This window comes from Athene cunicularia (genome assembly GCF_003259725.1).
Source record: "Athene cunicularia isolate RWA chromosome 1 unlocalized genomic scaffold, athCun1 chr1_part3, whole genome shotgun sequence".
In the NCBI taxonomy this organism is placed as follows: Eukaryota; Metazoa; Chordata; class Aves; order Strigiformes; family Strigidae; genus Athene; species Athene cunicularia.
In genome coordinates this window covers 436,479-461,703 of record NW_020799093.1, presented here as the reverse complement: position 1 = coordinate 461,703, position 25,225 = coordinate 436,479, and the positions used below count along the sequence as shown (strand labels likewise).

At 46.9% G+C, this 25,225-nt stretch overlaps 1 protein-coding gene across 2 annotated transcripts in view; it reads right to left on the bottom strand.

Annotated features, from left to right (window-relative positions):
- IGSF3 (immunoglobulin superfamily member 3) overlaps positions 1-25,225 on the bottom strand; it is a 128,909-nt gene that overhangs the window by 60,863 nt on the left and 42,821 nt on the right. For both annotated transcript variants that reach the window (XM_026841233.1, XM_026841234.1), the window contains exon 2: positions 9,433-9,810. In XM_026841233.1, coding sequence (XP_026697034.1) covers positions 9,433-9,810 — 378 coding nt within the window. The remainder of the gene's footprint in view (positions 1-9,432; positions 9,811-25,225) is intronic.

Below are 25,225 nucleotides of genomic sequence, written 5' to 3'. Positions count from 1 at the left end.
GCTCCTTCTGGCTCTCCTTTTGGGCTCCATATTTCTTCTCAGCTGCCAGATCTTCTCTCAGTTGTGCATGTAGTGAAAAAGTAATCGTTTGGGGAAAAAAGGGTTGGGGGCTGCCTGGAGCACATTGGGAGGAAATGTTAAATTCAGGATGGGAGGTGGCACCAGGCTGTTTCTAACACCAGACGGCCTTTTGTTCCCCATCATTAGCAAGCAAAGCCTGACCTGAAAGAGCTCCCTCAAATGCTGAGTTCACTTCCTTGGAAAAGATGGAAAGCTCAAGATTTGAACCTAGGGTCCTAAGTAACCCTCTTGTGGTAGAGCTGGTCTTCAAATGCACCAGGATTTCTAGCTAAAGATTTTCCTATCCTGTTAAAAACCCTTTATCCTTTACCTTCTATCAGCATGTCACACCCAGACGTAGCAATACACACTAACAGCCTATATCACTGATCAGTCTTCTCAGAGGGACAGACTGAGAGGCATCCTATAAATAATATAAGACATTCAGGATTACCAAATAGCTAATTTTACCAGGAACTAGCAAAGCGTTTGAGAAGAGTCAGCAGGACAGGCAAAAGGGGCATGTGGGTTGAGCAGAGTGTTGCTTTTGCAGCACCTTCTTTCAGAGCAGCAGAGGACCCCAAGCCTTGTAGCCTCCAGCTTCACCAACACTGAAGAAACAAAGGGCTGGGCAGAAGAGCAAGTGCAGCAGTCCCATCAACCTGAGAGATGCCTGAGTGGAGCCAAGCATGGCAGGAGCCAGAGAGAGAGCAGACTAGAGGGCAATTCCGAGCCTTTAAGAAAGAGGCTTTTGCAGGAAAGACTGCTTTAGTTTTCAAAGATCATTTTAACTGACTGGTCTGATTTTATTATCCAGGCTCAGTGCTGCACAGAAACCTACCCAAGCAAAACACTGCAGCTCTTTACAGTCTGAAGGCAAGTCAGCATTTGGGCTTCTGCACCTCCCTTTCTGACAAGTAAGAGACGTAGAAAGTCAGGAAACGAGGGGGCTCATTTTAAAGACCAGCCTAGATTTGCAAGCAGAGGGCTGTGCAATTGCCTGAGGCTTTATTAATTTACATTTTTAGAAATGCATTTTAGAATACATTTTTTCCTTACAATGCACAGGTACAAGTGTACAGACATGCATAAAAAAAGGACACATATTCTTATTGTAAATCTTCTCCACACTCTAGCTAAATTTAAATAAGTACCTCTACCTCAAAAGGGACAATGTAGGAAAAACATATGGAATACAGCGATGTGCCCCAAATGTGTCTAATGCCAGATTTTTGAGAAATGGGTAGGTGGATGGGGGAATAAAAGAAAGAATCAGTTCCACAACTGAGAGCCCTCCCCACAAAGCATGTCACGCCACCAAGTTGCCTGTGGTTTTGAGACACAGGGCAGGAAGGCGAGGGAGGAGGGGGAAAAAAAAAAAAAAGACAGCAAAGAAAGAAGAGAGTGGATACAATGGATTAGCCATTTTTTCAGGCATGGTTTGCCTAAATTTGTTCCGTTTCTCCTACACAAATAGCGGTGGAGAAGTGATGTCATGTAATACAACAATAAGAAAGTAAAGATTAGGCAAGCAATTTCAACAGGAAAGAATAGGAAAGGGTGTACTGCAACAAAACAGGAGTAATTGGAAGCGTTTAGCAGGAAAATATAGTAACAGGGGATGAGATAAAGATACACAAAATAATGAGTCAACCTTGTCTAGCAACGCGAGGACACATGCAGAGATTTCTGTCACAAGCTTTCAGTTATAACCTGAATGGTATCTACAAAAAAGTGGAAAGCACAAGGAAGAGCTAGCCCATGCAATTAATTGCCAGACTGTATATGACTAAAGCTGAGAATTATTTTTTTTTTTTTTAAAAAAAAGGAAAAAAAAAAAAAAAAAAAAAAGGACCAGAAATTTCAACAGGTCTTAGTGCCTTCCTCTTACCAGCAGGAGTTTTAAATCCAGAAGGGGCATGGAGCCTCTGGACTGGCTTCATGCTTGCCCATGGCACCACGGGCTGCAAGGAAGCAGCCCCTCCTGCCAGCTCCGGAGCCACAGGCAGCAGGGCTGCCTGTGCCCAGCTCCCATGTGCCTGCCCGCAGCACTGCCGACCACCAGCCCCCTCAGCCTGATAGCGCCTAAGAGCCTCACAGCTTCTGCAAGGGCAAAACTGGGTGAGCTTAAGCAGCTATACTTCCAAGACATCACAAATGACTAAGCAGGACTGGAGATGAATCCTATTCAGCATCATTACCAGGCAGAGCTGAAATATAAGCCTTTGTTTCTAACTCCAGCTATCTAAGGAGCTCAAAGCACTTCACAATTATTTAGCTTAGACTTTGTGAAAAGCGTGTATGCTATTATCCCTAATTCTACCAGCTGGAAAATGGTGAGGGAGACGGTGAGAGCCATATCCAGGGACATGCAGCGAGTCTGCAGCATGATAGGACCCGATGCCTGTAGCCCCCTACTGCTACACAGCATCAGAAACTGGGTACTCTGGTTTGCTGGTGCAATTCCCCAGGCTGTGCATATAGGAAATGCCAGAGGTAAGTATGTTTACCCCCCTTCATTCCTCATTCATTAACAGCAAACACTCCCTTTCCATCCGTAGTAAGAACAGAAAGAAAAAGCAAAGCAGCATTGGTAGAATTTTTTTTCCAAGGCTACTACAGAGAGATTTAGGCACGTAAAGGAGGACAGTAAGAACAAAATACGCTTTGTCTAGTTGCAAAGGACCACCTAGGAGAAGGTATTTGATTTTTTTTTTTAAATTTCTTTTATTTTAATGTCAGCTAAAGGGTAATTTGAAAGTGAAGGACATTTTACTCCTCTGGGGAGCTAATTACTGCAACAAGCAGAGCCCAAACAGGCAAAGATGAATGCTAACACACAAAGCAGGAATTTCAACACCACCAGTCCTAGAACTCACTTTGGTTAACTGACAGCTTGGCCAAATAAAACATCCACATTTTTCATGGAGGCAGCAAAGCTGCTGAGATGGCCTCAGAGAGACTAAGACATCTGAATTTAGGATCTCCAAATTCTACCTTCGTACACCAGAGCAAAGCAATAGAGACAAACTCCTGCAAGCACTCTAAAGAAATAAGAAACATACGAAATACAAATATATGTCAGAAAAAAGAATCTGGGGATGTACAATAGGTCCCTGCTGTTCTCACCTGATTGAGATCACCAACGTTATGCCATTATTTAGCACTGACATAACTGTTATATACCATTTTACACCTTTCCTTAAACACCCTCCCTCAAAACTGCTGCCTAACAGAGGTTCCTACTGCACAGCAGCCAAGTGGTGCATCATGGGATCATAGGACAATTCAGGGTGGAAGTGACCTCAGGGGGCCTGTAGTGCAACTACAGGCTCAAGTAGGGTCAGCTATAAGGTCAGACCAGGCTGCTCAGAGCTGGATCCTGTTGGGTCTTGAAACCCTTCAGAGATGAAGCCTGTGCAACCTCTTGGGGCAGCCTGAACTGCTCGTTTCAATTTTGGCCTGCTGTTGCTCATCTCCAAAAAGCCTGGCCTCCCCAGGACACAAGCTGCTTGCTGATGTACAATGACAAACACTTTCACCTGTCTTGGGCGAAGAAGGAGGCAACATAGAAAGAAGAATCCTCAAAGACTTCTATCAAAACTGGTAGATCCTTGTCTGCAAGATTGTCATCTCTCTCTCCAACACCTCCCTCAAGCAAGGCCACCTTCAGACCAGTTGACGGCTGGAATAGCAGCCACTGTGATCCATGAGCCCCATGTGAACAAAAGTGATTGCTCTTGCCCCAGGTCCCCCCAGTAGGTTCCCAGGAGCAGACGGTGCTCTCCCAAACATGGCAATCCTGTGACATGACTTTCTCCCTCTGCTCTGTGTGCAGATAGATCACGTATGGAAGCACTTGATGAAGAAGAGGAGAAGCTGCTGGCAACAAGCAGCAGCAGCTGGTACAGGCTAATAAAAGGTTTTTTCTTTTTTGGCTGCTACATTCCCTTTAGCTCTCCACAGAGAGATTCTGGAGATTTTTGGTTGCAAGTTCAACAAAAGAGGCCTACTTTCTTCTCTTGAGTGCTTGTCTGAGACACATGCAGCGCCTTCCCTTCCCGTGCTAAGTCTCTACCCTGTATAAATCTTTCTTCCACCTCCCATGCCACCAAACCCTCTCATACACACCCTACAGTTATCCTTCCCATCCCAAGCATTGCCTTGCAGCTGGCCATATAGTTACATGTCACAGTTCAAGGGCAGAGAGGACCACTACAAGACACGCTCCTAAAGGCATGGTCAAAGTACCCTTGGACTGAGTTCTGGTCTGCAGAGAGCTGCAAGCAACTCTGGCAGCTCAGTATTTGAAGATGAGACCCCACCAAGCACAGTCACAGCCAGCACTGACCTCAGGCAGAGAGGCAGCTGGGTCTTCAGCCCACCAGTGCTCTTGTCCACCACCACTCCAAAGCCTGGCACAATGCTGAAACTTCACCACAATGGGGCTGCCAGCCAAAAAAACACACCCAGCCCCTGGGAGCCATCACAGCCAGGCAGGACCCAGGGTAATAGGGCAGAGATGAAGGCACCAGCCTACCCAAGCAGGGTGAGACCAGTGAGAAGTAGCAGAGAGCAGAAGTGTGGCTGGGCTGAGAAGGTGGTCAGGACACTGAATAGCACCCAGCAAGCACAAATGCTCTCTGCCCCCCTTTCACCTGAGCCTGACAGGCAGGAGACACTAGCGACCATCCCAGCAGGCACTACCAGCTTCATAGCAGGTCCCACCGGCCACAAAGACAGCTGTGTCTGAGTGCTACTTGTTTCTCAAGTCTGCACCAAAATTGCTCGTTCCCACTCTGGTATCCGTGGAGGCCATGGTCTCTTCCCCTGTTCAAACCCCTTTCCTTTTTTTGCTTTAACTCATTTAGGATTAATGCTGTACAGCTGCCACCCCCCAAATAGGGAGTACAAGAGCTGCAACCTCCCCAAATGCTTTGAAACCCTTCTCTTGCTCTGTCACTACCTGTTTAAGAAAAACCTCAAAGCTCTATTTCTTCCCTCAAATCACTTACTCTGAAAGAGCTCAACGTTTTTGGGAGCACAGATAAAAAAAAACCCACTTGAGATAAAAGTCTGAAGCTTCTGAGGAGGTTAGACTCAGGCCTCTTTGGTGTTATCTATGTAAGGGTACAGGCACACAAACAACTCATTGCAGAGATATAGTGGAGTACAAATTTGCAGTGACTCACACACTGTGAAGTAACTGCCATGTACTCACGTCTACCCCACAGCAAAACAGAAGTTTATTTACCCATCAACACAAGATGAGAAGCACAAACCAGTTTCTCAGATTGCACAGCACCCCCGGAGCTTTACTATCTAAATTACTGCACAGAAACCTCCTCTTCTGCCCGCATTTCAAGAGTTATTAAGACAGGGATAATTCCAATGACAATCTGGAAAATAATGCTGTCCTGCCAGTGGGGATGCTATGTTACTGGGATGCTGCTTTCCTTCACCTGTAAATTCATCGCTGTCCTTAATTTCTTCAAAAAGTGAAGGACCAGCCCGCATACATACTTCTCACAGCCAGCAACAAGCAGGCCAGGATACAATTGCCAGTCAGGTATGGATGATCCCCAGATCCCCCATTTAATCGATAGAGTTATGCAACTCCCCTCTTCAGTGTGCCCAAGTGTCTTCCCAATTCAACTACAAAGCCAAAATTTCCATCAGTTGCCTTAGGAACCCCAGGGGAGAAGCTTCCAAAAGCAGCCAAGTCTTCAGTCACTACTGGAAGAATTCATTTCACTCAACATCAGCTGCCTAACCAAGTCTAGCTCTCTCTTTAGTCAACCTAGAGAAGGATGCACTTAAACAAAGATGGGTTGCGCTCCAGATCTGTCCCTCTCTGTCCTCCTGTGCCAGATACTGCCTCAAAATATATCTTAGGCAATGTGTCTGCTGTTAGATGAGTGGGAGGCCACTCATCCCATCTCCTAAAAAATCTTTTCACTCCATGCTGAGTAAGAGAGAATGAACTAGCCTAAGCAATTTTGTGTCAGTCAGTCTTGGGGAACTGAATTCTGAAGGCAAATAATGGAGTTGCAGACTTTGTACATGGGCTAATCCTTTCTCATAAATCAATCACAAGGCCATGGTTCCACAACATCCTGAAGAGCTGCACCCGTTTTTTTTTTTGCTACCTCCCCCAGCCTCTGCAACTCAGTTTGAGATGTCCTAAATTCTTCCTCCTAACACATCTCACAGCCCAGGTGTAACTCCTTCCCAATGATGTAGCTCAGGAGGAGATGAGAAGATGGGTAGCAAGATACAGAAAGACTTATTTTTGAAGCAACTGAAGTAAATTGAAGAGCAGTGAAAAAAGGTTAAGCCTCGATACACATTTCCCCACAGCAGAAGGCCCTCGAACCACATCACTGACCCCATTCCTAGCTTCAGGGAGATGACCACTTGCACTGCATGCCCAAGAGTCCCACAGAGTGCTTGGAGAGCATTTCTTGCTCCAGACCATTAGAGACTTCAGGTCCTCAGAGTGGTACCAGATCCTGGCCAAGATCTCAATGAATTAAAAGGAACCTTGAGTGGAGACACCAAAAATGTGAGAGGGACAACCAATCATACTTGCTGTTCATGAGGTGGACAGAAGGGCACTTCAAGCCCAACTGGCACATCTTTGAATCTGACAAGACTATTTTTTAGCAGCTGCAGAGCCCTGGATACATATGCCTCAATACTTTTCAGATGGCAGGAGCAAAGACACATTCCAGCTGCTCTGCTGTAAGCTGCAATGTCCCGGTGCAGAGAACAGCCCCATATGCTGCTGTACCAGTGTGCCATGCAGCTTCCCCAACACAGGGCTGTATCACCTGGGTGAAAAGGGGAGACTTTCTCCAGCTCTTCCCTCAAACCACAGGACACAACAACTCAAAGCTGCCAGAGTAGCAAGTCTAAAATCAACACTGCTCCAAACCCATCCATTTCATACAAAAACGTAGAGCATAGAGATGCTAACAAACCTGTCTCCCTCCAGGCTTTGCTGCTGCCAAAAAAGAGCCACTCAATCTAATGAGTCAATTAAAAATTCATAACTGGATGAAAGAAAGAAAAAAAAAAAAGTTTGGTTCTGTTTCTGAGGAAATGAGAACAATAACTCTCATTTAGCTCTTGTGTACCTCTTCTCGCATGTTGTCTGCAGCAACAAAGCCAGACTGAAAATCCACAACCTGTAGCTGCAAGCTAAAATGACAGGGGAAAAAAAAAGGCATGTGGTTTGCTCAGCCCTGCAGAGAGAAGCCCGTTTCCCTGGCAGGACTTCAGGGTCCGATGGGTCTGTTCACATAAACAGGAGTCAGAGGGGAGGCCCTCTCTAAGGGCTTCTTGTCTACAGGTCATCACAAGGAGCACTCTGGAAAATTCAGTTTCTGTCAGAGTTTAGTTAAAACACAGAGGAAACCTGCAGATACACACTTTCAAAATGCAAGTGACCCTAAGTCACTTCTGAAGTGATTTTTCAGAAATTAAGATATACCAAATTAGGGCCCCAAATTCTGAGCACAAGCATCCATGAAGGGGCACAGTGTGATTTAACTCATCCACTAGAAGGTACTTCAGGTCAATTTTCTATGGCATCCCAACACACAAGCCCAGAAGCCAATGTCTTCAAAGATGATTCATAGGTGTCTATAGAGTCCCAAACCTTACACGGCTTGTCCCTGTGGCCAGGGTAGGACAGAGCAAAAGCATATCAACCCCGCAAACCCTGGGCTAACCTCTGAAGCAGCTGCTGAGCTGCAGTTAAAACCTGGCAGGCACTGGTTCCCCAGCCCCAGGGAGAGCAGCGGTGGAGCTCCTCGCTGCCTTGCCATCAGATAGGCTGGCTATGCTCACCCCGCTGCCTTGCCATCAGATAGGCTGGCTATGCTCACCCCGCTGCCTTGCCATCAGATAGGCTGGCTCTGCTCACCCCGTGCCAGCAGCTAATGCAGGGGCTCACACTTGCTCTAAGGGCTCTCCTGTAAGGACCCCAGCTCGTGGGGTTTTGGCTGGTTTCCACAGGGTGCAGCTCCCTGGCAGAGCAACCCAGCTGCAAACTGACTGCCACAACCGCACCCTGCCCCCAGGCACTTTCTTTCACCGGGTGTTGGTTTTCAATGGGCATTACTCCCGGAGGTGACTTTACAGTGGCAATGCTGACTCAGTCTTGTTCAAACTAAAGGGGGAACCACAATCCTGAAGCAAATCACGGAACTACAAAAAAAGGCAGAAAATAGCATTCAGACATCTACCTCCTGACGGCTCACAGACATCAGATGGGAAAGCAAGCACCTAAATAAGAGTTTGGACCCAGGCCACGGGGCTTCACCTGGGAGAGTGGCTGGGTTGGCACCCCTGATGGGAAGGAGCCAAGGTGCACACAAGCTGGAGGCAAGAAGCACAACCCAAAAGGAGGGCTTTTGTGATTTGAGTTCACACCTTGGCTCCTTTCACAATGGGTTTCCCCATGTCAACACAGCCTGAGCCGGCAACACCCTGACTGGCTAGCACGTCTTGGATAACGCCAAAGTGGTTTCCAAACCAGAGACTTGCTGGCTCATGAATGTCTCCTAAGAAAAGTGAGCCTGCTGTCTGCAGGCTTAAATTTGCTAGAGGGGTGTCTCTGCTGAGGAGGAGCTCTTTTAGGAGTCCTTCAGCCAAAGAGTTTGATGGAAGCTATTTGACTGCTCTTTAGCCAAGTTAGAGACTTCAAACCCAATCCCATTTTGAGATACAGAAAGCAAGCTGAATCTCGAAATAGTTAAACAAGCTAGCCAGAGGTGTGCCGTGGAAATACTCCAAATTCTAAAGAACCTGTTTTTGAACCAACTCCCCCACATTCATCTACAGACAGCTTGATGTGATCAGTGTGCTGGTTTCAGGACCCATTCAGCACTGCCCACCGTTACAGCCTGAAGATGACTGTCCTCCTGTTCCCTTTACAGGCTGCTTGTTACTGCTCTGCTCTTCCCCACTCAGCTAGTTCACCACCTTTGGCACACAGCTCTCTCCTCTGTAGCTTGTGCCATCTGGAGCAGCCTCCCTCCCCCTCTCTCTCCGAGTAAATCAGTTCCATGTCCCTCTTGCTTTCAGGCACAGCTTCAAATGTTTCTCTCTCTGGCTATGCTGCCTGGTGTCTCTTCTTTACAAGGGCCTTATTACTAGAGAAAGCTTGGTAACTCCTACGTCTCTATATGGTAATTTCCTTCAATTCACACCACTATGTGCTCTCTGCTCCTATTCTCCCTCAGCGGTGTTTTTCCTGACAGCTTATATGGACTACTGTGCTCATGGGTGGTTCAAGGGTTTGTGCCACGCTCCATTTGGGAGACTCCTTGTCACCACAGCCACACCGTTAGCAGGACGGCTTACCCACGAGGTTCATCTTGGCGCTGTAACTCCCAAAGTACCTCTCGTCGGTGTTGGGTGTGTGGCACTCGTACTCCCCGGCATCCCGGTCCTGCAGCTCGGTGATGTGCAGCAGAACAGCGTCCCCCTGCACCCGCTCCACGTAGATCCCACGGCTGCGCACACGCTGGGTGTAGATGGCGTAGGGGAAGGAGGGGTCGACGGTGCTGACGATCTGCACCTCCCGCTCAGGAGCCGAGGGCAGGTAGATGGACCACTGGAAGTTCTGCTCCGCTGGGCCCTGGTAGCCGCTCACCTTGCACCACAGCGTGACATGGGACCCCTCCGTGCGGTAGAGGGGTCCTTCCTGCACCGCCACTTGCCGCTGGGCCAAGGCCATGCCTGCAGGAGGAGAGGAGCCCAGTGTTACTTCCCGACAGCCAGCCCCAGCGCCTCCCCCGAGATGTACCCGTCCTACCCACTCCATGGCTGTGCTCGGCAAGACAAGCCCTCACACCCAATTTTAAAGCTGGCACATCGGGCTCTGGCACAGCACTCCCCCAGTCACACTGCAGCTTTCTTGCTGACTCAAGGGAAGTGTTTTTTGAAATGCCCCATGAAAAAAGCAGTGTTGAGGTAACATAAAACCCTTCTTTGGTAGTGATAAGAATACAGGCACAGAAACGTACTACACTGCATGGCAACAAACCAGCAACTCAAGGTGACAGGGCTTTGTCTTCAGTACTACTGTTATTTTCCAACCCCACCACCCTGCAATCCAGGCAAGGGTCGCTGCTGGAGGACACTAGGAGGTGGCACGCAGCCACTCTGCAGCACCCCAGTGCACACAGGCAGCCAGGGAGCTGCTGTGGGGCTCCCTGCTCCGGCAACAACTCCCTCTTCTCCTGGCACAGCCCAACCAGGACTGTCTTCCACCAGGAGAGAGACCCACATGCAAGGCAGGAGGCCACACTCCCTTCTCCTGCGGTTTCCAGGCCACCCTATTGCAATGCCACAAGCACTTGTCCTCCATCAGCAAACCTGCTGGAGACTCCAGCGGGTACAAAATACCATTCTTTTTTCCCTAAAGCCAGCACACCTCCACTCTCTGTTACGCTTGTAAAGGCATATAGGGAAATACCATGTTTCCAGCACTGCCTTCCCAAGTCTATATGGAAGGAGTATATTGAGTACATAACAAAAACAATTACAGTTAATGGAGGGAGTGGGCATATTACACTAAGACTTACCGCCCCTGGCTGCTGGAAATCAAGACCCAGTACCATGCACTGTACACACGCAAACTTGTGCAGGACGGAACAAAGACAATCCTGCAGCACAGCGACTGCGATCTGCTGTATTTTTACACAGATTATGGATGGCTGGCCCTTGGGCTCATGGCACATTACCAGCACAGCCCTCCAGGGGCCAGATAAATTACAGCAATCTATCTTGTTTGTTGCTACATCAAAGGCTTGAGGTCTGGAGACCACTGTGGGTGTTCATCGGTTATTGAGTTACCAGCATCATGTGCACATGGCAAGGCCAATCACCCTGGCTTCTGTGACTGCTTGCCTGCCATCATAAAACAGCAATAAGCCGATTTAAAGCAGGTCCTGCATAATCACGTTTGCAAATTTCATCCTCTGTGTGCCTGTGCACTTTGGGCTTCTTTCACCCCTCTCTAATTTTTGACAACAATGTTCAAGCCCAGAGAAGAATTTAACCTTTCAAAAACCAGCAGCTTGCAGGCTGAAAAGGTAACCTGGCATCTGGGGATTACTGGCTCAGTCCTGCCCTCTGGACATGGATGTCCAGATATAAAGTTCTTCTCCACAGCCAGCCTGGACTGGAGCCAGGAGAGACGGTTCTTACCAGCTTAAAACAAATTGTGAAAAATGGGTTCAGCACATCCATCAGGCCATGCAGCTGAACAGATGGAGTGCAATTCAAACTATTAACTTGGGCTCAGCTCGCTGCTGCTCCAAATTATGTTTCTTTTTACTCTTCATGAAATAATGTGATTTAAGGGGAGGACAGGGAAAGCTAGTACGTTCAAAATGAAGAGGGAGAGGAACAACAGAGGCAAACACTCCCCCACTGTTTACTGTACCAATCTCTTCATCCTGGGGAAAGATACTGCTAGAGACAACTAACACATCTAAGGTGCAGACAGCCTCTTCTCTCACCCCATAAAGGCCAAAGGACAAAGCAAATACTACAGCCTTTGAAGTGAACTGTTTTTAAAGCAGCAGGAAGGGTAAGATCTTTATTGCACACCTAAAGACAGCTCATAATACAATTTTTGTATGCACATGTAGCCTTGCTACAGCATACAGATACCCCGCACACAATGACACAAAATTGTACCACAATGCAAATGTGTAGCAATAGGAATTAAAAGTTGCACACACAACACCCATTCAGGTATTTCTCAGCTGAGTGCACAACCTTGTTTTGCAGGCTTTGAATGCAGTGCTGGTTTTTACATAGGAATTCTTTGAGGAGTTTTCCAACTACCCAGTTGAAAAACATCATTTTATCAGAGACACGCTTTGACCCTTCCAAAGCTCGCTGGCAAGATCACAACCTTGGAGACCCACGGTGCAGATCTCTGCACCCTGATACATGCAGCCTTTTGGTAGATGTCAAATCCCACCACCCTCATGGCCAGCATTAACGTGGGCTTCTTTCTTCCCTTGACAATGGTTTTTGGGACCTCGCCTGTAACTCTACAACCTGGAGTTTGGCTCCAGGTTTGGAAGAGACCCACTTTCCACATTCCTCCTCTCCTATTTCCTCTCGCACTGGATTGCTGCACCTTCCTGATCCAGCCAAAGGTGAGAGAGGCAAGAGCCAAAGAGCTCCTTGTTTCCCATTCTGGCTCCAGGAGCCCAAGCAGCTGAGGGACAAAAGAAGCCAGTGCAGAAAGAGCCCTGCCCAGCCCCAGCATGGAAGGAACAAAACAGCTGGGGTTTTGCTACCACTTGCAGTGAGTAGCTGTTCAGCCTCCAAGAGGTGAGACACAAAAGCTCAGAAGCTGTTTGAACAGGATGGATCTCCAGAGGGGAGGGAGCAGCACATCCACAGTGCTCTTCCCCCTGCCTGGCCGCAAAGTCCTGCTCCAACACAGATGGGCACAAATGCTTTTCAACACTTAAAAAACCCCAAAGAGCAGAAGCAGATTCTTCTCCAATAAATCATTTTAATTGAGAAAGGGAAGGAGAAAAACAAGTAGCCCAAGACAGACATCCACCACTACAATTTTTCCCCTCAAATCGTTAACTTTTTGCATGGTGAAGGGCGTTTGGCAGTTTTCAAGCTCTGGGAATTTCTGTATCCACAAACATGCAGTATCAAGAAAAGAACTGCATTTCTTAGCGAGTAAGCGTTCTGATTAACAAAAATAACGCGCCTGAGATCCCATTTTAAACTCTTATCTTTCCCCCTTGAAGTGAGAGAAGAGCTCACAGGAGGAGGAGCTGTGTGCTCCACACCTCCCCTAGGACATCCAGGAGACAGTTATGGTGGCATTTGGCTGGTACTTCACTGGCACAGCTGGCTTTTAATTGCAAATCCAATATAATTTACTGACAACGCAAGGGCTGATATGGAGTAGGTAGAGAGCCAAGAGCTACTTTAAAATTAATAAGAAATGATAGGTTTCTGCATCTGTTTTTTTTCCAAAAGGCAGTAAATCCCCAGTGATAAGGAGGAAGCATTCCCTGATCCTTATCCCCTACAGATGAGGGCCATTGTCACCAGCCTTCTGAGCTAAGAGCAAGCCAAACAACATCCAGGCAGCTCCCAACACTTCCCCTGGCTTACCCATCTCCCAGGCCCCGTCTGGGAGACAGAAGGTGCACGGGAGAAAGTAGTGGCAGCAGGGGATGGTGCAGCCAGGCTATTAGACTCAAGATCATGCAGCAAGAGATCATACAGGACTCAGGGACCAAGAGACACCCAATCTCAGTGCTTCCTTTACACCAGAGTGCCCAGAAGGCTCCAGGGCCGTGATAAATGTCATGGAAAGCAGCTCTAAAAGGCAGGTGAAAGGGCAATGGAGAAATGCAGCATCAAGAGTCACCCAGCCGCTTGCGTGTCTGTCATATCAATGCCAGAACTTCAATGCCTCTCTGTTCAATCGATGGGCAAGAAAGGAGCGTCAAGCATCCCTGCCAGCCAGGCATCTCACTCAGAAGCACTGTAGCTCAGCTACTGAGTATGCTTTGTCTTTGCAAAACCTGCCCTCTCCCAGCAACTTCAGCTGACTATGGCAAGATCTGACCTTTCCATGGGGAGACATGCAGAGCTCAGAGCTCAGGTTTTCCAGACATGACTGGTCATTTCAGGTGCCTGATTTGAAATACTTTGAAGGTGCCCCGTTTCAGAAAGTGCCAAACATTTACTGTTTAGGAAGGAGGTGGACCTTTCAGAAGAACAGCTGTGCAAAATTCTATCTGAGAACATTGATTCAAGGCCTATTGCCAGGGATAGGTGAGCATAATAACAGAAAGGATGGCTGTGCACACAGAAATTCTGCCACAGAATTGACACACCAAAAGAATTAATAAAAATTAGAGTCAGAATGACCAGCAACCTCTTGCACACACACTCTCACCACCTCCGAGTGCTATGCCTGCACCACTCCCAAAGGCACCTCAGCAAGTTGCATCAAGGTATCTTAGATATCAATAATCACTCAGTAGACCTTTAATCTAAAAGAGAAACTTGAGCTCTTGGCAGGAGTATTATCCTGGGTCTGTAATCATTAGAGAGCAATTAAAAAAAGAAGTCTTTATATTTTCTGTATCTTCCAGAAGCATAGGGCTGACTGTGCTGAAAACCAAATGGATTACATAGCTTGAGGGGATGTTTCTACCCCTGCAGCTTTACAGCAGTTTTTCCTTCACTTAGAAGCTCTAAAGTACTATTTGTCAATAACTGGTAATGCTAATCCTAAATTTCCTTTAAAAATTACTTCGTGCCTTTCACTACAACTATTAGAAAGCATTTCCAAAGGGATCCCTCTCCCTCCTCTACTTGTCACTTGCACAAATACACAGCACACATTTGTTGTTTTTTTTCATTGTCGCTATTGTTTGTTCAATTTATAAGTGCTCCTGAAAAAGCATCAGAGCAACAACGATGATAAAAACTAGGGAATGGCTTCCACACAAGAAATAATGGAACAGGTGAGGACTTTGGCCTGGAAAAAAGATGACACTGAGGGAATCTGTTAAAGGTCTATACAAATATGCATGCCATGGAGAGCATGATCAAGAATTGACTAGTTACCATCTCTTCTAGTTTAAAGGCCAAGCGCTATCAACTGAACCTCGTCAGATCCAGTTTTCAAACAAGTGAGGCAGTTCTTGCAGCTGCACATAGAAGACATGGGGATGTCATTGCTGAGGGATGCTGTGGATATGGAAAGTTTATGTGCGTCGAAAGGTGGGCAGGACTAGTACTTGAAAGAAGACTACTGAATAGGCAGATGACATCAGGTTCAGGAGTCTCCCAAAACAAGCCATAGTTGCATAGCTGTCTACCTACAGCTTTCTGAGATGTGATACTAAGCTAGGTAGAGGACCCTTAGTCTGAACTGGTACAGCTGTCTTCATGCCCCTTCACAACCTGTCATCACTGGTTATACTCTTCAGCCCATATGGATCACATCTGGTCTGCACACTATGCATTGACTACATGACAACAGAAGTGAAAAAAGGCACCATTTTCAGCTTTTTCTCTAGAAGCATGGCTATCTCTGCTCTGAACATGGCCAGCTGAACTGGTTCCCCCAAAACACCCTCAGAGCTGAAGTGGAAGCCTGCACCCGTGTGCAGGGAAGGGCAGAGAAGTTCATAAATCCTATTTGGCTATGACAAATTAGCATCTGCAGCACACAAAAGGACCTGGCAGAAAGTCCCTAGTAATGAAGACAATTCAGACACAAGTGCTAAAGAGCAGTTATGCTAAAGTGCCTACTTCCGAGCTTGAGAGACGCTCTGGGCACACACAACCCAAGAGCAGGTGCAGGTGCCAAGTGCATCACAGGCTGTGGCAACTGTTGACCTCCTGCAGGTCTGGGGCTCTCCCAGGCAAAAGTGGTGCAGGAGCCCAGGCTCGCCACCCGGCTGGCCCTTGCTCTCCAACTCATGGCACGGCGCGGTTTGAGGCGAGGCGAGTGCCAGCAGACTTCTGGCTGCATTCAGCGCTTTCAGCCTGGCCCAACACCACAGGAGGCAGCAGGCATACCTCCACCCCACTCTGACCATGCAGGGAGGAAAGGATGCCATGACAACAAGGAAACAGCGTTTTCATCCAGTCCAAGGGCACTGTTGCTGTATTAGCCAGTGTTGTTAATTTGATGCTTCCCCCTGCCTCCCGTACACTCGCAGCCCACCACAAGCAAGGACAGAGCCCTACAGGGCAATGCCACAGCCTGCAGCTTATGGACAGCAGGCCACAGGGAACAGCACAGCAGGCAGAAGCAGCCTTCGAGCTGCAGCAGTTCGTGCATTGGCCACTTTCACAAAGTAAGAGGGCACATGTGGTTAACTGTAGTGCAGCAAGCAGGGCTCCCCTGCAACTCACTCCTCAGTGTTTCCACTTCCCTACCCCAAATCAGGAGCATCATGCCCTGCACAGGCCTTTGCTTCCAGCGAGTTGCTCAGGGACAGTTAATATCCTCCCAAATTTACATTCCGTCTTAATTCAGATTAACTTTTCAGCCTCCCCCAGGAATGATGCTACCCAGGGAATGGCCCTTCCTCTCTTCCTTCTGTCCCCCAGCGAGGACACAGATGGTTTTTGCCAAAACCAGCCCCTTACTTAGCCCTGCTGTGCAGTCCAGAGAAAAAGGATGGACTGATATCCACAAAACAGTGTTTTGTTTCAAGAAGACTCTTCCAAGCTCATTGTTGTCCAGCCACTGAGAACACTTCCCCAAGTGGCCATCTTATTTTTCATCAGCCAAAGACTAACATAATCTCTATGGGAGACTCTGCCCCAACATGCAACACCAAAACAAGAGAAAATCTTTTAGCAACATGCACCTGCTATTCTGTGAAGTCTCCTGTTAACATGCACAAATAAAAATTAGGATCAAGCTTAATTTTTGCCTAAGTGAGTCACAGCAGGGACAATCTCTGTACACTGCAACCTGCTGCCAGATGGAAAAAAACAATGCTATCAGAAGAAAACATGTGGTTAACACACACACAGACACCACCACCACGCCACCCCCCCATTACTGTAAAGCCCCATTCTGGGAAAATACAGTATTTTGATTGGTGTATTTTTTGTTATGCCAAGAGAATTCACTGTACTGCAAGGCTGGCTGGAGCCACCTGCAGAACAACTCAGTCCCTATCCTCCACCCTTTTGCTTTGATGTTTGAATTGTGCTATCAAGGGTGCCTGACCCCCTATCCTCCTCCCTCCACTCCTGCCACCATCCCACCACTCCCAACGCATGGACCATCCTTCCTGAACCGACTCAAAAAGCTATTCATTCCACATTCAAATTCCTCCCACTGCTGAGCCAACTAAGGATGGCTAAGTAGAGAGGTCAGCCAGGAACAATTTATACAATAATTGGTATGGAAATATCACAATCAGTGGGGAAATATCAAAGCACAGGCAAACGAGACAGGAGCCGCCAATGAAGCTCTTTGTTCTTCCAACACAACTGCTTTCACTCATCTCTGCTAGCCGTTCCGTCTCACAGCCGCTCACTTCAACAGCAGATGTTTACTGTCTTTTAAGAAAAATGTTTTCAATAAATATGAAAGAGGTGACTTTTCTTTTAATCACCATAGACTGTTCTGGCCTGAGACTAGCTTCCCAAGTTCTGACTGCAAAAGAGGTCTTGTACCTCTGCTATAATTATACATCCAGTCAGACATCCAACCCCCTCGCCAAGATCAGAGCCATTTTTCATCCTTTGGTTCTTCTCAGATCTGGTCCTCATATTGACAGATGACTTCCTTACTTTTCCCAGTACGGCATTGGTACTCTACAGCTGCAGAGTGTTAAATGTGATCTGCCCTTGTGATTTTTTTTATTTTTATTTAAGCAAACCTCACACTATATGGATGTCTCATTCCTCTAACTGCTCCTTCTTTGTGTCTACAATTGGGCATGTTAAAATACGCTGGTTTTAACACCACCTTAGAACAGCATATTCTTGAGCCACAGTTCATCTCTACTACTGTAACCTTTAAACTTCTAAAAATGCTGGAAGAAGGAAGGAATAATTCATTATCTACACTGGACACTGAGATGACAAGAAACAACAGGCTTGCGCTTAAACAGCAGAGAGTCAGGTTGGACATGGGGGCTAGGTATATTTTTAACTTCCCAGAAGCAAGGAAAATGAGGCAACTGAGAGACTGCTTTGTGAGACTGAAGTCTCTCACACTACAGCTCCCTCTGACAGACATTTACCTTACTCAGGAATACCAAAGGTGGAGATGAACCTGCCCAGGGGTATGCATGACATGAGATCTCCCTGCTCTTACAATTCTATTATTCTTGATCATCCCATCAGAAAGTAGATTTAAAGTTACTTGGCTGCACTAAAGTTGAAACTACTCTTTAATCTAGTATAGCTTTACTCTGAAAAGCCATGAAGCCAAGCATCCAGAAGCCAGCCAGCCATGCCTGTGGTCAGAGGAAAGAGCAATACCCTATGTTAATAAAAGGAAGGAGGATGGCAGGGCAGCTGTTCTGCACACAGGTCCCTGAGCTTGGCAGCTTGTGGTGCTCAGCCTCCTTACTTCACATGGGATTTGAAGAAGCTGGTGGATCGAAGCGTACCTGATGTACAAGATGAATAACAATACGTGCTGATGTATGAGGAAGACTGAGCCAACTGTCCTGCTGGTTCAGATTCATAATGGTAAATGACTGTTGGGGGCTCAAATATCTGTGTTAACACACCTACTGCTTATTACAGTTTGACTATTCTCCCACGAAGATGCTGAGAAAAAGGTCCCTTTTAATCTGCAATTCTTGTATTTCCCAAAGGAGATATCAGTTTCAACTAACCCCACAGAACCACAGAGAGGTCCTATAGGTTCTTTTCTGTACTTAAGGTAGAGCTCATTCTGAGAATCTATTTAATCAACTATCTCTGTTCCTCCAAGGTCAGAACAGAACTTTGCCAGCCCTTTTCCAACTCTCAGATCAGCATGTTCTTCATATACCATACCATCACTATCCTTATCATTATGAGAAAAATACACAAGCAGAAGCTCCCTGGCAGATTACACTTATATTGGGAATATGCAGGCAGGAAGCGTTGGTTTGCCCACGCACTACTTCTAACTTGCACTGCTCCTTGTGTCTTATCCTCAGGAGTTTCTTCTTTCCTACCACCCACTGAATACATGCCCTAGTGACTTACATCACTTCTGCTGGTTCCAGGTCTGGTTAAGCACTACAATACACAGCAGCGTCTACTTACAGTGGCCTGCTGGAATGCCCAGGGCACTTTTATATTTTCCAATGAAAAGCAGCTATGGCTTCATTACTGCCTTCCCAGCCTAAGCTTGGAAGCTGTAACCACAGGTATCCACCCTAAAATTTAGTGTAGACCTGCACAAAAAGTGAAGTCTCCCAAGATTCCTATGTTTGGGTTTTGTTCTGTTCTTTTAACTCTTAAAATACATGGAAGGATGTACCATTTACCACTGCGTCTCTAGTACTGCTCCCAGACCTCTAAAAGATTCAGCATTGTCGTGCTCGTACCAAAGCTATGAAGCATCAACACACTTTTCAGAACACTGAACTCTTAGCTGGTATGTGTTCCCAACCTATCAAGAGGTGGGGGGAAACGAAACTGTTTGAGTGACAAAGCTAGGCAGGAAATTTCTGACATAGTTCATTATGCCCTGCAGCCTCTGTATTTCTTTTTATTATCGTTCTTTAGTCTTCAGGTCCTATGTGTTCAACAGCCAGGGTCACCCAGAATTGTCAACCGTTATTCCCTGTGTGATCACTCACTCTCAGACAATAAGAAACTTCATTTTGTTTCACAGTCAATAATGTTTTAATGCCACTTCTTTTTTCATTTTCCTGCATGCTCTACAATCCCTCCCAGTATTAAACAACTGAATGCCCCTATTATTGCTGTAATTCACCTCATAACATCCTGGATACTTAAAATACTCTCCCAGGAGAGAAGAGTGTAGAGTCCCAAATCTCACCTTCACATTATCCTTGCCAAATGGAAACAGCATTTAGTACCCAGCCTTTAATTAAGGAAATTCCCTCTCTTTCATTAAGAGGTCTCTCAAAATACTCCTGATCCATGGAGAACTTCATTCCTACCTTCCCTATAATCTGCTTTTCCTAAAGAAAAGCAAAGCTTCTTACTCTCTTCATTTGAAACATGTGGAGGGAGGGAGCACACACAAGTTCCTCCCTTTACCTCCAAAGAGAAACCCCAGTGTTTTGGCCCATCTTCCATACTCCTGGAAGTTGCATAATTGGCTTCCTTCCCCTACCCTTGCTCTGAGTGTCTCCAGGTTCTCCCTTACTTTGATAAGGATCACAGTTCAGCACCCTGACTTTCTCTAGGATCTTTACTTGCATGCTTGTCCTTCTAGGCAGGGCCAGAGCATCTCCTTTTCAACCTCTAAATCAGCACCCTAGCCATTTATTAATAGCTTAACTTTAAATAATTTGATTTCTATGTAGTGAGACTTAATAATCTGTTAGATATCAACAGGGTTGAAGAGCTGATGACAAACTGCCCTGCTGCACATCCATCCCACTCCCAAAGCACTCCAGCTGTATTTGGCACAGACTGCACCTCCTTTTGAGCACACAGTTCTCTAGGAATGGCACTGCAAAAAGTTTTAAAGTGTAATATCCAGAAATGAATGCAGCCACAAGCAATCTCTCTCACTTCCTTCTGGCATAATAAAGAAACATTTGTGCCCTCAGCCATGGCCATTAGCAAGAAAGAAAATCCAATTTGCAAGGCAAAGCTGCCATCTTGTACCTCCTCTTCAGCAAAAGAACTTCCAAGTAAACAGCAAATTAAGTTGTTATGCCCAAAGTCAAGTGTATTGGCTAAAAGAATGTATTTCTTTAAAACAGTTTTCCCAGCCCACCATAAAGGATCACATGAATACAAAGCATGGCTGTGCAACAGCAGTTTCCATTACGCCCCAAAATTCTTCTGGTTTCTTCTCTGTTCACTATACACTAGCAAGATGCTCCCTCTCGAAACCTCTGTGATTCAGTTAGACACCATCACTTAAAAGAGACACACAGATCCAGGGAGATTCTTCAGCTACCTGTTGCTTCTTATTGCTAATTAAGATGTCAGAACTCTTCGTCTCCTTACACTGTAATTTATTAGTTTGACATGCAATGGCAACTGCTGATAGTTTCTACCAAATTACCAAGGCTCCCATTTCAAATGGGAGGACAGGTGTTTTCTAGTATTTGGAGGGGGGCGGGGGGGGGAAAGAGACGCAGAAGCACTTTGTTTCTATTGCTTCCAGTCTGGGAGAGAAAAAGGTATAATCATTGCCTCTACAGACATTCATAATGCAATACTATTACCAATGAGTAAGAAGGACAACCAGACATGATTGTCCTCCTTGGGGAAGAACAACCCCGCACATCAGGGGTCTCTGACCAGCTGGAAAGCGCAAGAACACACTTTTTTTTTTTTTTTTTTTTTTTTTTTTTTTTTTTTTTTTTAATAAGCACAGCTTGCCCAATGAGGTTGTGGACTCTCCATCCCCAGAGATATTCAAAAGCCATCTGGACATGATCCTAAGCAACCTGCCCTAGGTGGCCCTGTTTGAGCAGGGGACTTGGACCAGATGACCTCCAGAAGTCCTTGCCAACCTCACCATTCTGTGAAGGACGCTAACAGGATTGCATTTGTTGCTGCTGTAGGCTGTTATTTACCTCAGCTAGGCACCAAGCCCCTACTTAGAGCAGCCTCACTGTGCTAGCTCCCCTACAGAAAAAACAGCAGCAGAAACACCCTCATACCAGGAAATTAATTTAGAAATGTAGTTTCACAATGCAGTTTAAGCTGCCACAGGGAAAAAAGTAGTCTTGCTTTCTCACTCGCTTTAATCCTAGCAACATAGACACTCCTCTCCCTGTACTTGACCCCCATAGTGAGCTGAAAGAAGAATGACCCAAGGGAAGAGCTATTTGTTTCCACTAAGACAGCAAGACCATTTCTTTCTTTGGTGTTTGGGGATGGGAGTAAACAACCCTTTTCATTAGCAGCTGAGATATTCCACCAGCTCAGCCATACTGTGAAGCAGCACCTTCAGGCAGGCAGCAGATGGGTCAAGAGAGGCCAGGGAGCAGGAGAGAGCGAGGCAGCATGGAAGGAAGTGCCGTGGTCTTCCTTTGCTGGGAGACCTCGACGGTGGGTCTCTAACAGTCCTTGTGGCAAGGCATCAGGTGAAGCAGTGCTGCAGGTGCTTGCTGCAGGTTACTCCCAAGCACACAGAAGAAAACAAAAGGGCTCCAAGCCACCGTTTTTAGCAAACAACCCTAAGAGCAAGTGACTTAATGAAGCCTAGCTTCCTATACCTTCAGGAGGGAGGCTGTCTCCGAGACTTATGATTTGGCTGCAAGCTTCAGCCGGAACTTCTACAGCTAACACAGTCATTTGGAGCACTGCTAGAACCCTCAGAGAGCGGTCTCCTTCAGTCTTTTGCCACCTCCCTGACTTGGCTACCTACTCTTCACAAGATTTGCAAGAACTGTTTATCTCCAAGCTCCTGCCAAATTTGCATGAAATTGGCCAAAGGGCTGCCAGGTTATCCAGGAGGGGCAGCAGATGAGGCAGCACAGTCAAGATAAGCCATTTTGCTGAGAACCCAGCCTGAGGAAACCCAACAAGAAGCAGAGGCTGGGAATCAAAAACCACACAGAGGGAAGAAGCACTAGAAAAGACAAGGTAAAACAAGGCTAAGAAGGGCTTTTAAAGGGAAGACAAGCATCTTGCATTTGCCAGGGCGAAGGAGGAACAACTAATTTGAGAGTTCAGGGGAATCAGTAGACAGCAAAAAAACCCCTGAACAAATTTCAGAGATGGAGATGAATAGGAAGTGCTGCAGCTTATACTTCTTAAGCAGAAAGACTCAGGTGTGTGCACATGAATGTAAGTAAGCACCAGAGACAGAGGTCAAGATCTTAATTTGAACAGAAATATGAACTTGTAACATCAGCAGAGAGAGGCCAGTCCAATTTTTATTATACCAAGATTCAGGGACTGTAGGAAGAGGCAGACAGCATCACAGAATAGCCCCTTATAGCCACCAAAAACCAAACCCTGAAGCTGGGCAGGGTATACTCATGAGGACATAAGAAAAGCTCTGTCAGAGAAGCAGGGGAAAGAAGACAGACAACAGGACTTGGAGGAAACCATTCCAGAAAGAATTGCTGGTTATTGCAAGAGCAATTGCTAAGTCAGGGAAGGTAACGCTCAATCACGACTGAGATATAGAGCAGTGGGGGTTATTAAGAAAACCCTTGCAAAGTAAATCACAGAGACAGACTAAACTGGCAGAGAGCTGGGAGGCAAGAGCTCCAGACTGAGCATCCCATGGGGCTTGCTGAGGACAGGGCAGCTGCTAAAGGAGGAGGGGACCAAGCAGCTTTACATTGAGTGAGAAAGGCTATGAGTACCAAAGCAAATGGCAGATAGAAAGGAAAATGAGCTGGGACCCTTAAGGCAAGCAAAAGGGTTAGAAAATATACCTTTGTGAAAAGCACAAGGAAAATCCTCAGGTAAAGGTGGGTTGTCATTTGCATGTCAGTCCTCTTTGTAAAGTTGCTAAGGTTTGAGAAGAAAATCTGAAGGTGGAAAAGGGGCTATCCAGGCTGGGAGGGAAGTATCATTAGCAGCACTCAGTAAAGCAGGAGAAGTAAAAGCATTTATAAGGAACAAGGCAGAGGGAAGCAGCCGAGCGTTCTCTGAGCTGGGGAGGTCAGGGACTTACGCCGGCTGCATGCCACTGCACGACAGCAGGAGCAGAGGCAGCAGATGGTGGGGCCAGGAGACGGGAGAGAGAACAGAAAAAAGTGTCCTTGAGGGTGAGGGCAGATGCCACTGTATCAGTGGTGTTTAGCTATGGGACACAAATACTGACAAAAGAGGGGTGGGAGGAAATCCAAGTCCAGGGTGCAAGAAGAAAAGTGGCACCAGGGGTGGCAGGGAAGGGGGAAAGCAGAAAGATGCCTGAAGGGGAGCGTGGTGTTGGCTGAAAACCAAGACAAGCAAAAGCCTGGCTGGTAAGCCAGATACTTTGTTATGGCATGGGTGATCTAGGCACAAGGAGGAAGGACCCTGGACTAACCAACAGCACTTGCTGAACAAGGGAGGCCCCAGCCTTCAGCACTAAGACAGGAACTACACACAAGAGATGCAATGGAGAAAGGACATGACCTCAATGACCCAAAGTCTCACTTGAAGTATGGAGTCTGAAAAAAGCTGCAAGTTGGATTTTTTCAGGGTTACAGCATCAGCTCAGCAATACCACACCTCGGGCACAAGTCCAAACGCCCTCCCGCCTCCCAGAGCAACGTGCCTCAGCACCCATGTGATGAGATGGGGCAGTGCGTCCTGAAAGATGCTCCGAAGGCAATACACCCCGACTTCAGCAAGAGCAGACTTACCCCTTCATAGGGCTGCAGGTTTATCTGAAGGTCTGGAAGAAAGAACAGTCCCAGTTTCTAGACACAGACTACATGTCTAACAGTGACTAAACAGCATTTGTCACTAAAAAGAATCCTTCCCAATCAACTGAGAAAGAGGGTGGGGGGATGAGATAAACCCTTCCTCTGCCGATACACCACACTGAACGTCCTCCTGCCTACGCTCCCCGATGAGCAGACATATGCAGAAGTTTTGATCTTCGGCTACTTACTTAGCAGAGTCTAGTCCTCTCTGATCAGAGAGTTAAGGAAAAGCTTACATTGCTACCAGGGAGGGAAGCTTTTTATTTATCTGATTTCAACATGCCCAAGTTATCAGACTCTAGAGGAATTCAATTAATGAGAATAAAACTCTTGTTTGATGCAAGTCTGAAAGGGTGGGGTTTTGTTTCTGTAAATAGCTGCACCCCAGAGATTTTACACTGATTATAAGCCTTAACAGCAACTGATTGATGCAAGTCGAACAGATACAACTGCACCAAAACACCACACACACTCCAGACCTGTCAGGGACTGACAGAGCTGGAGGAGACCAGCGCAAAGACAGGGAGAACGGAGGGAAGGCGGGCCAGGAAGCTGGGAAGAGCAAACCCAAAGGAGCTGCTGATGCCATTCCCTCTCCTCAGTTTACTGCAGTGGACTACAAGTAGTGAGGGTTGACATCAGCTGCATTTAAGCACCCACTAACACAGCTCTGTGAGTACCTGCCCACAGCAGCTGTGAAATACCATCTCCAAACACAGAGGCAAAATTAAATGCCCTGCACAAGCCTGCAAGGCAAGGCTGGGGCACCACTGGCACATGGCTGCTCCTGGTAAGTGTCCCAAAGCATGCAAAAGCCACTCCTGGCACACAAAGCCATGGCCATCCCAGGCTGGCGAGGTGCCCTGACAGGCCCTGGGGAACCTGGCACCCACTCCCACCAGGGCTTCCTGCCACCATGGCACCCCCCACGTCTCCCCGTGAGGACGGAGGATGCCTCGATGGGGCAGTGGGAGCAATGGGACTGGGGCACACACTGCCTCAGATTCCCACAGCAGGACCAAGAGGCTCCAAAAAATCCAGGGGTTGAGCCCAGCACGTTAGCAGGGCAGTAGGTCACACCT